The following is a 12,036-nucleotide window of genomic DNA, read 5'->3' on the forward strand; positions in this document are numbered from 1 at the left end:
CCACTTTTTCTCTATTTATTAAAGCCGATCCAAACGCTGAATAATGATTATTTCCATATAGTCATGTCTCAGTGAGTTTTCAGTGAACGCAACGCGCACCAGGTGTATATAATGTTGATTATTTTATTTGTTATCTCCAAAACTTATATCTATTTAACAAAAGCAGGTGTTGTAGGGATTTTCTGCCTGTAAAAAGAAGAGCTGAATATTGTCTTTTTAATATATTTTTACACCATATACAATATGCAATATTGTTAAAAAAAACACACCAGTATCATTTTAATTGGCAAACAAATAAAAACAAGTGTTATAAACCAAACAACTTCTGGACAATAAGGTTTTTAACATTTTTAAGTATTAAACATGTTAACAATGGCACGAGAAAATCCTTGATAATGATAGCTGTATTATACATTAATACGTACATATTGTGTACATATTGTTTGATTGTTTGACATAGCGTTAGATACATGATTTATTTTATCGCAAAAAGTTAAATAACAAAAGTGACGGTGAAAAAATTATTGTCATATTCCTGCGTTGGTGCACAACATTCAATTAAAAACGACAAAATTCTTATCACATGTCAAAATCACACGAACGATAGAACAACTGCAATAATCCTGACATGATACAGGCATTTCCTTATGAAGTAAATGGTAGATTAGACCTGAATATATTTGCACAAATTTCAAGCCAATCTAAGGTGACAGTTACAAATTACAACATACAAACAATGTTCAAAGTAAAGTGACAACTCATTAATAGGGTTACTCTTCAATCTCTTTCTCTATTGGTCGCTGTTCCAAAAGGAGATTATTATAGCCCTACAAAATAAAATAAAAAGTAACAGTGCAAACTTTATATTGTCATAGAATTGTCTGCTTTACCCATACTTTGATATGGATACCGTTTTTAGCAATATCATAGTACATGTACTTTGTTTAAAATATATATTTTTTTATATCAAGACTATATCGTTTGCAACAGCATATGCTTTGCATTAATATCTAGCATTTTTTTCTTTTATCGTTTAAATCATCAAATCGTAATAAAAGAGATGAGAACATACCGCTACGCAGTAACAAAAGATCGAAAGAAAAACGAAAAGGCAAACAACATTCACAAACATTCACTGCATAGGCTACTGCAAACTGAACAACATGAATCCCTCAGCGTTTAATTATCTTCCGTTATCGTCAAATGATCCCATCATTGTCAAAAGTTATTTTCGTTTCTCTAGCTGCCTCCATTTTATTAGCAATTTTAATCATCAGCATGGCCCCTCGCTCTAAATTTGTTAGTTTATACCTTTGATAGAAGAATCTAGACATATAGCATGTAATTGCATAACCCTTAAACCTTTTGTATTATAATCCAACAGGGGCCCTCTTTACTACTTGGTTAAATCCCCCAGGGTGTACTATATTTTCAAACACATGCCAGCAGTGTTTTTCGAGCTTCAGATTCTGAAATTTACTATTTTATGTAAGTAGGCCTAAACATTCGTGTAATTAATATTGCAAATAAAAGATTTCATTAGGATGTTGTCTATTTGATGTTAAACAATATTTCCTTTCATTCTTGATATTCCTTCAAAATTGATTTGGACTCATGATATACTAGTAGATACTTATTTTTTTCTTCAATATTTTACCTTTTATTAACAGGAATTGCTGTCCTCACCGTTGCACATGAGAACACTCCACGTTTTGCATTATAGGAACAAGAAGTGTTCTTATTCTTATTTGTGTGACCCTTGTGTCATATTAAAAACGGACAGGTGAAAAATAATGTATAGTCTGAAAATATATTACAAAAAGTATAACAAAAATACTAAACTCAATAGTAAATTAAGAAAGGGGAAGTATTGACAAAATCATACGTTTTCCATCACATAAAGGGTCCAGATATAATAAATGAAAAGAAAAGATGTGATATCACACTATGATTATATACATTGTATTAACATAACCTCTTTCCTACCTGCTCTTTACCAGTGTTGTTGTCCTTGTTCAAAATGGCTGAAGTCCTGCAACATGAATACAAATTATGTACGATTGTCGGAACCTAGAGGTCGTAAGTTCTGTACCCTTCAGCTTTTATGCAATGTTTATATATCCTTTATTTTGTATGTCCACGTTTTTGCAGAAATAGATATATTTGTATATTGTAATTTGCTTCTTTATTTATTTGAACCATTTTTGTATTCTTTAGTTTTAAACCCATTTATCTCTGTTCAACTCGATAGTCTTAACACCTTTGTCCCCTGTCCCCATCCCCAACAAAATAGTTTACAGGATCACTATCAAAAATAAGCAAAGTATGGAACGACAATCGTGAGAATGATATATACCGATATTGCAATGATATATGAGGGTGTACATAAGGTGTCTTGCATGGTCGGTATTTTTCTTTATCTTTAAAAATAACTCTATAATATTCTATAAAATTCTCATGAAAATGATTTCATTAAACTCATCCGAAAATGTATAATTTCTTTATTTTATACATTGTTCATTTCTGTAATCAGTTTTACTCTATTTTCCACAGTTATTCTTGCACTTAATTATTTTGCACTCCATCATTCTCTATTCTCTATTTTATGTCCTATTTTTTCTCTTTTCATTATAATATTATTGTGACTGTTTATTTAACGCATCATGTAAATATAACGGAATTTGATGAGACTGTTATTAAAGAGAGAGGGTTACCGCTATAGAACCAGGTTTAATCCACCATTTTCTACATTTGAAAATGCCTGTACCAAGTCAGGAATATGACAGTTCTTGTCTATTCGTTTTGATGCGTTTTGTTATTTGATTTTGCCATGTGATTATGGACTTCCCGTATGGATTTTCCTCTGAGTTCAGTATTTTTTGTGATTTTACTTTTTGCCATTATTCTGTAAACCCTATTTAGACCGTAAGACACTCTGATTTGGGTTTTTTTTCTCAATCGATTTAAGACTTTTGAACAGCGGTATACTACTGGTGTCTTTATATATCAAGCTCAGTCACTGGGGATATGGTTCCAGATGAAATATTATCCTTCTCGTGTAACATGATATAAAGCACATAATTTAGTTGTCTTTTTAAAATAATTCCCATATATTTAAAACAATTTTGTGTAGCATAAAGTATGGTATAAATATTTGATTACTGGTTTTTTATATTTTATATTTTTATTGTTTTGAGTAAAGCTATGTACAGGGTGTGATCATCCTTGGCATACTATCTATCTCTATTTGTATATCAACTTACAATCAACAGAATTGCACCAAGCAGTACGGCTTTGATTTTTACATCAATATCTAGTGGAACTGTGGAAAATAAAAAATAAAAATTTTTGTATAAATAAAATTGAGAATGGAAATGGGGAATATGTCAAAGAGACAACAACCCGACCAAATAAAAAAACAACAGCAGAAGGTCACCAACAGGTCTTCAATGTAGCGAGAAATTCCCGCACCCGGAGGCGTCTGTTTAAAAATGTTGTTTTAAACGTGAATCTAATAATATTGGTTGATTAATATATTTTTTTATTAATGAAGTACTCATTTATTCCCAAAGTGGTTATACACATTACCATGAAAAATCATATTAATAATCTTAAAAAAGAAGTTAACACGAATAATATGTATGCAGGGTTGAGTTCAATGTTGTAGCAGCTATAGACTGGTTGCAGTCATTGATATTGATAGCCGCTAACTAGGTACTACGATATTGAACTCAACCCAGGTGTTTGTCCAGTCTCCTCAATTTAAAAGTTCAAACACATAAAACGAATTGATAACAATTGCCATATTCTTTACTCGGTAAAGCAATTTTCTTGTGTAGAAAATTGTGGATAAAACCTGATTTTATAAATCTCACTTGTATGACAGTTGCATAAAATTCCTGTATGTTAACAAAGATGTGTCTGCAACCCTGCCCATCGGCAATCCTCGGACCTCTTCTTGTCTAGATGAAAGTAACGAATATGCCGAGTTTTTGACGAATGCAAATGAACTCATAAAATTTTGTATTAACGGCAGACGCGCGTATCGTCTACCAACGACTCACCAATGCCGCTCCAAAAAAAGTTAAAGAAGGCCAAATAAAGTACAAAGTTGGAGAGCATTCCTAAAAGTTTTGTCCAATACAGCTAAGGTTATATATATCTGAGGTAGAAAAGCTTTAGTATTTCAAACATTAATAGTTTGGTAAACAGTTAATTTATAAATATGACCATATCAATGATAATTCATGTCAACCTCGGGGAATTAAAACTCCACCAGCAGTGGCATCGACCCAGTGGTTGTAAATAAACTCATCATAGATACCAGTATTTACGTTTCGTCTAATAGAGATTCACCAGTGACGCTCAATTTCAAAAAAGTAAAAAAGGCCAAATAAAGAACGAAGTGGAAGAATACTGAGGACCTAAATTCTAAAAGTTTTGCCAAATACAGCTAAGGTTATCTATTCCTGAGGTAGAAAAGCTTCAGTTTTTCAAAAATTATTACGATAAATTTATTGTTTCAACTTCACGAAACAACTAAACAAAATCGTTTAGAGGTTAACACATTGTCTAACAGTTAGCATACATTTGTCGGAACAGTATATAACGCTCTATTGTGTGGCGTTATCAACAATTTAACATAGTAAAAAATACATTCATAAAAAAACTACCCGAAACATTTTTTTAAGACTTGTAATTTGATTAAAAATCTTTCAATATTTTCTTCTTAACGACATGCTTGTGCGTATATGAACAAAATAAGAAACTGATATGATACATCAACATTCCAACAAAATATTAACAGTAAATAAATAAAGGGAACAGTAGTATACCGCTGTTCAAAACTCATAAATCCATGGACAAAAAACAAAATCGGGGTAACAAACTAAAACCGAGGGAAACGCTTTAAATAGAAGAGGAGAACAACGACACAACACCGAAACGCAACACACACACTCACAGAAACGGACCAAGCAACAGACAAAACACCACGAGAATAACAAATATAACATCAAAACCAAATACATGAATTTGGGATAGACAAGTACCGTGCCACGTCTTATCTCAATATCTCAAAAATAAGAGAAAACACAAACGAATCAACGTTAAAATGCAACACACACTGAAACGAACATTAATATAACAATGGCCATCTTCCTGACTTGAAAAACAGTTGTGGATAAAGAGTTGCCCTTGAACTAATAGTATGCTTACTTACACTTTGCACCGAACGTATCAGCATCACCGAAATAATTTTCTATACCAAGATTTTTGCTGATTACCCCTACTTCCTCTGTATCGTCTGCTGACACTATCTGTAAGATAAAACGTTTCTTGATGTATGTAAATTGTTAATTAGGAATTTTTTACTGTTTACAATGTTTCATTGTTTAGGATGTATGTTATTTTATCACTGTTTTACAAAACTTTTCTTTGATCTTGCTGACTTATAATTTCCATTCTTAGCGAAGTCGAGTGATATATAAATAATCGCTAAAAACTAAGGAGGCACGTGGCGTTGCTAATAAAATTGACATGAAATCGACAACGTTGTCAGAGGTAAAATAGCGATAAACAGATAATCATTGGTCATTTCACCTCAATTGCTTTTCTCACTTACGCCGTACCGGCTCAAGCGAGAAAATCAATCTCGTTGAGATGATCAACGACTATCTACAATTATTGAAAGTAGTTATAAAAAGATGCGGTATGAGTGACAATGAGACAACTCTCCATCCAAGTCACAATTTGTAAAAGTAAACCCTTATCGGTGAAAGTACGGTCTTCAACACGGAATATTGGTTCACACCGAACAGCAAGCTATAAAGTGCCCAAACATGACAAGTGTTAATCAACTCAAACGGAAAAACAAACGGCCTAATCTATATAAAAACCGAAAAACGAAAAACACTTATTTACCATATCAACAAACGACAACTACTGAACATAAGATTCCTGTTTAGAATGTATGAGTAGTCAAAACACAAAAAAGGAATAATGTATTGAACATAAAAATTCATGACTGGAACTCTTCATTAGCATGAAAACCTTAAAGAAAGAAATACTGCATGTATCGCCGTTCTTCATCTCAAAATCATAGTGATCTTTCAAAGTGGAGTAAAGACTTACATCTTACAATCTTACAATATTGTTAAATCATGCAATATGTAAAAGTGGTGTCTGTTTTATCTTTTAAAGGACATCTCAATATCTATAGAACTAAGAAAATATGAAAACATGTGAACTTAAAATACGTTGTACAATTATGTTGAAATAAAAGGGAATGTGGCGTGTTCATCAATGAAACGGCAACCCATCTACAAATTTAACCGTTGCCAAGAAAAACCTAAAGGGCATATACCATTGTATACAGATGTCTACCAAACCCATGCAAAACAAAATAATTCCAAACAAACATGTATCTTGAAATGTACTTTTCATGCTCTTTATAGAATTACCAGTTGAACAAAATAATTCTTCCCAACATATAAGGGTCTGTAGTGAATGGAATTTACAGAATTAAGAATGATGGGACAAAATGAACCCCAAAAAATAGGCATAGCTAAAAATAGGGCGAACAAATAAAGAATAGTGAAAATGACCAAACGTATAAAGAAAACAGAATGACCTTAAAACATACAGATTGTAGATCCGTGAATATGTATATGTATATACCATACTAGAAATATTTCGTTTGCTTTTAATTTACTGATAACAAAATCAATATTTATACCAATAAAAACAATATTCAATGATCTTAATACAGTGTTGAAATGGTAAACTTATAGAATAAGTTTATTTAAAGGAGCGATAAGTTTACCAGGATCATTTCTGAATTTCCGGGCACGGTTAACAACATTTCCGTAAAAATGAGGATATGCTATCCCGTTTGAAATAAGTTTTCTACAGGTACAACCAAACTTCAAAACCAAATCAACAGACACCGGCATAGCGAACGAGCTGTGAAATATAAACACCGGAAGATGGTGCCAACGAAACATCACCATCTAATTAAAGTGGAAAATTAACAATAGGGAACGAAAATCGTCCCTTGTGTCGTAAATTTTAGTGTGGAGTTTCAAGCACAAGAGGAGTTAATGTAAAAGTGTATATACCGGAAATCTAACTCTATTACAGGGACAGTCACATACACAGCAAGGTCCAGTAATCTTACCGGAAATCTAACTCTATTACAGGGACAGTCACATACACAGCAAGGTCCAGTAATCTTACCGGAAATCTAACTCTATTACAGGGACAGTCATATACACAGCAAGGTCCAGTAATCTTACCGAAAATCTAACTCTATTACAGGGACAGTCACATACACAGCAAGGTCCAGTAATCTTACCGGAAATCTTACTCTATTACAGGGACAGTCACATACACAGCAAGGTCCAGTAATCTTACCGGAAATCTAACTCTATTACAAGGACAGTCACATACACAGCAAGGTCCAGTAATCATACCGGAAATCTAACTCTATTACAGGGACAGTCACATACACAGCAAGGTCCAGTAATCTTACCGGAAATCTAACTCTATTACAGGGACAGTCACATACACAGCAAGGTCCAGTAATCTTACCGGAAATCTAACTCTATTGCAGGGACAGTCACATACACAGCAAGGTCCAGTAATCTTACCGGAAATCTAACTCTATTACAGGGACAGTCACATACACAGCAAGGTCTAGTAATCTTACCGGAAATCTAACTCTATTGCAGGGACAGTCACATACACAGCAAGGTCCAGTAATCGTACCGGAAATCTTACTCTATTACAGGGACAGTCACATACACAGCAAGGTCCAGTCATCTTACCGGAAATCTAACTCTATTACAGGGACAGTCACATACACAGCAAGGTCTAGTAATCTTACCGGAAATCTAACTCTATTACAGGGACAGTCACATACACAGTAAGGTCCAGTAATCTTACCGGAAATCTAACTCTATTACAGGGACAGTCACATACACAGCAAGGTCCAGTAATCTTACCGGAAATCTAACTCTATTACAGGGACAGTCACATACACAGCAAGGTCCAGTAATCTTACCGGAAATCTAACTCTATTACAGGGACAGTCACATACACAGCAAGGTCCAGTAATCTTACCGGAAATCTAACTCTATTACAGGGAGAGTCACATACACAGCAAGGTCCAGTAATCTTACCAGAAATCTAACTCTATTGCAGGGACAGTCACATACACAGCAAGGTCCAGTAATCTTACCGGAAATCTAACTCTATTACAGGGACAGTCACATACACAGCAAGGTCCAGTAATCTTACCGGAAATCTAACTCTATTACAGGGAGAGTCACATACACAGCAAGGTCCAGTAATCTTACCGGAAATCTAACTCTATTACAGGGACAGTCACATACACAGCAAGGTCCAGTAATCTTACCGGAAATCTAACTCTATTACAGGGAGAGTCACATACACAGCAAGGTCCAGTAATCTTACCGGAAATCTAACTCTATTGCAGGGACAGTCACATACACAGCAAGGTCCAGTAATCTTACCGGAAATCTAACTCTATTACAGGGACAGTCACATACACAGCAAGGTCCAGTAATCTTACCGGAAATCTAACTCTATTACAGGGAGAGTCACATACACAGCAAGGTCCAGTAATCTTACCGGAAATCTAACTCTATTACAGGGACAGTCACATACACAGCAAGGTCCAGTAATCTTACCGGAAATCTAACTCTATTACAGGGAGAGTCACATACACAGCAAGGTCCAGTAATCTTACCGGAAATCTAACTCTATTGCAGGGAGAGTCACATACACAGCAAGGTCCAGTAATCTTACCGGAAATCTAACTCTATTGCAGGGACAGTCACATACACAGCAAGGTCCAGTAATCTTACCGGAAATCTAACTCTATTACAGGGAGAGTCACATACACAGCAAGGTCCAGTAATCTTACCGGAAATCTAACTCTATTGCAGGGACAGTCACATACACAGCAAGGTCCAGTAATCTTACCGGAAATCTAACTCTATTACTGGGAGAGTCACATACACAGCAAGGTCCAGTAATCTTACCGGAAATCTAACTCTATTACAGGGACAGTCACATACACAGCAAGGTCCAGTAATCATACCGGAAATCTAACTCTATTACAGGGAGAGTCACATACACAGCAAGGTCCAGTAATCTTACCGGAAATCTAACTCTATTGCAGGGACAGTCACATACACAGCAAGGTCCAGTAATCTTACCGGAAATCTAACTCTATTACAGGGACAGTCACATACACAGCAAGGTCCAGTAATCTTACCGGAAATCTAACTCTATTACAGGGAGAGTCACATACACAGCAAGGTCCAGTAATCTTACCGGAAATCTAACTCTATTACAGGGACAGTCACATACACAGCAAGGTCCAGTAATCTTACCGGAAATCTAACTCTATTACAGGGAGAGTCACATACACAGCAAGGTCCAGTAATCTTACCGGAAATCTAACTCTATTGCAGGGAGAGTCACATACACAGCAAGGTCCAGTAATCTTACCGGAAATCTAACTCTATTGCAGGGACAGTCACATACACAGCAAGGTCCAGTAATCTTACCGGAAATCTAACTCTATTACAGGGAGAGTCACATACACAGCAAGGTCCAGTAATCTTACCGGAAATCTAACTCTATTGCAGGGACAGTCACATACACAGCAAGGTCCAGTAATCTTACCGGAAATCTAACTCTATTACAGGGAGAGTCACATACACAGCAAGGTCCAGTAATCTTACCGGAAATCTAACTCTATTACAGGGACAGTCACATACACAGCAAGGTCCAGTAATCATACCGGAAATCTAACTCTATTGCAGGGACAGTCACATACACAGCAAGGTCCAGTAATCTTACCGGAAATCTAACTCTATTACAGGGACAGTCACATACACAGCAAGGTCCAGTAATCTTACCGGAAATCTAACTCTATTGCAGGGACAGTCACATACACAGCAAGGTCCAGTAATCTTACCGGAAATCTAACTCTATTGCAGGGAGAGTCACATACACAGCAAGGTCCAGTAATCTTACCGGAAATCTAACTCTATTACAGGGACAGTCACATACACAGCAAGGTCCAGTAATCTTACCGGAAATCTAACTCTATTGCAGGGACAGTCACATACACAGCAAGGTCCAGTAATCTTACCGGAAATCTAACTCTATTACAGGGAGAGTCACATACACAGCAAGGTCCAGTAATCTTACCGGAAATCTAACTCTATTACAGGGACAGTCACATACACAGCAAGGTCCAGTAATCTTACCGGAAATCTAACTCTATTACAGGGAGAGTCACATACACAGCAAGGTCCAGTAATCTTACCGGAAATCTAACTCTATTGCAGGGAGAGTCACATACACAGCAAGGTCCAGTAATCTTACCGGAAATCTAACTCTATTGCAGGGACAGTCACATACACAGCAAGGTCCAGTAATCTTACCGGAAATCTAACTCTATTACAGGGAGAGTCACATACACAGCAAGGTCCAGTAATCTTACCGGAAATCTAACTCTATTGCAGGGACAGTCACATACACAGCAAGGTCCAGTAATCTTACCGGAAATCTAACTCTATTACAGGGAGAGTCACATACACAGCAAGGTCCAGTAATCTTACCGGAAATCTAACTCTATTACAGGGACAGTCACATACACAGCAAGGTCCAGTAATCATACCGGAAATCTAACTCTATTGCAGGGACAGTCACATACACAGCAAGGTCCAGTAATCTTACCGGAAATCTAACTCTATTACAGGGACAGTCACATACACAGCAAGGTCCAGTAATCTTACCGGAAATCTAACTCTATTGCAGGGACAGTCACATACACAGCAAGGTCCAGTAATCTTACCGGAAATCTAACTCTATTGCAGGGAGAGTCACATACACAGCAAGGTCCAGTAATCTTACCGGAAATCTAACTCTATTACAGGGACAGTCACATACACAGCAAGGTCCAGTAATCTTACCGGAAATCTAACTCTATTACAGGGACAGTCACATACACAGCAAGGTCCAGTAATCTTACCGGAAATCTAACTCTATTACAGGGACAGTCACATACACAGCAAGGTCCAGTAATCTTACCGGAAATCTAACTCTATTGCAGGGACAGTCACATACACAGCATGGTCCAGTAATCTTACCGGAAATCTAACTCTATTGCAGAGACAGTCACATACACAGCAAGGTCCAGTAATCTTACCGGAAATCTAACTCTATTGCAGGGACAGTCACATACACAGCAAGGTCCAGTAATCTTACCGGAAATCTAACTCTATTGCAGGGACAGTCACATACACAGCATGGTCCAGTAATCTTACCGGAAATCTAACTCTATTGCAGAGACAGTCACATACACAGCAAGGTCCAGTAATCTTACCAGAAATCTAACTCTATTGCAGGGACAGTCACATACACAGCAAGGTCCAGTAATCTTACCGGAAATCTAACTCTATTGCAGGGACAGTCACATACACAGCAAGGTCCAGTAATCTTACCGGAAATCTAACTCTATTACAGGGACAGTCACATACACAGCAAGGTCCAGTAATCTTACCGGAAATCTAACTCTATTGCAGGGACAGTCACATACACAGCAAGGTCCAGTAATCTTACCGGAAATCTAACTCTATTACAGGGACAGTCACATACACAGCAAGGTCCAGTAATCTTACCGGAAATCTAACTCTATTACAGGGAGAGTCACATACACAGCAAGGTCCAGTAATCTTACCGGAAATCTAACTCTATTACAGGGACAGTCACATACACAGCAAGGTCCAGTAATCTTACCGGAAATCTAACTCTATTACAGGGACAGTCACATACACAGCAAGGTCCAGTAATCTTACCGGAAATCTAACTCTATTACAGGGACAGTCACATACACAGCAAGGTCCAGTAATCTTACCGGAAATCTAACTCTATTACAGGGACAGTCACATACACAGCAAGGTCCAGTAATCTTACCGGAAATCTAACTCTATTGCA

The 12,036-nt window shown here is 36.5% G+C and overlaps 1 protein-coding gene across 3 annotated transcripts in view; it reads right to left on the reverse strand.

Moving 5' to 3' along the window:
• Positions 1-221: 221 nt before the first annotated feature.
• The window catches only part of LOC134699434 (phospholipid scramblase 1-like), a 29,321-nt gene continuing 17,506 nt past the window's right edge, over positions 222-12,036 (reverse strand). For 2 of the 3 annotated variants that reach the window (XM_063561032.1, XM_063561033.1), the window contains exons 8-11: positions 5,222-5,318; positions 3,264-3,322; positions 1,987-2,032; positions 222-827 (exon numbers count right to left, since the gene is read on the reverse strand). In XM_063561032.1, coding sequence (XP_063417102.1) covers positions 1,994-2,032; positions 3,264-3,322; positions 5,222-5,318 — 195 coding nt within the window. In that variant the 3' untranslated portion in view covers positions 222-827; positions 1,987-1,993. The remainder of the gene's footprint in view (positions 828-1,986; positions 2,033-3,263; positions 3,323-5,221; positions 5,319-12,036) is intronic. The other variant, XM_063561031.1, reaches the window with a different exon arrangement.

This window comes from Mytilus trossulus, unplaced genomic scaffold (genome assembly GCF_036588685.1).
Source record: "Mytilus trossulus isolate FHL-02 unplaced genomic scaffold, PNRI_Mtr1.1.1.hap1 h1tg000070l__unscaffolded, whole genome shotgun sequence".
Classification (NCBI taxonomy): domain Eukaryota; kingdom Metazoa; phylum Mollusca; class Bivalvia; order Mytilida; family Mytilidae; genus Mytilus; species Mytilus trossulus.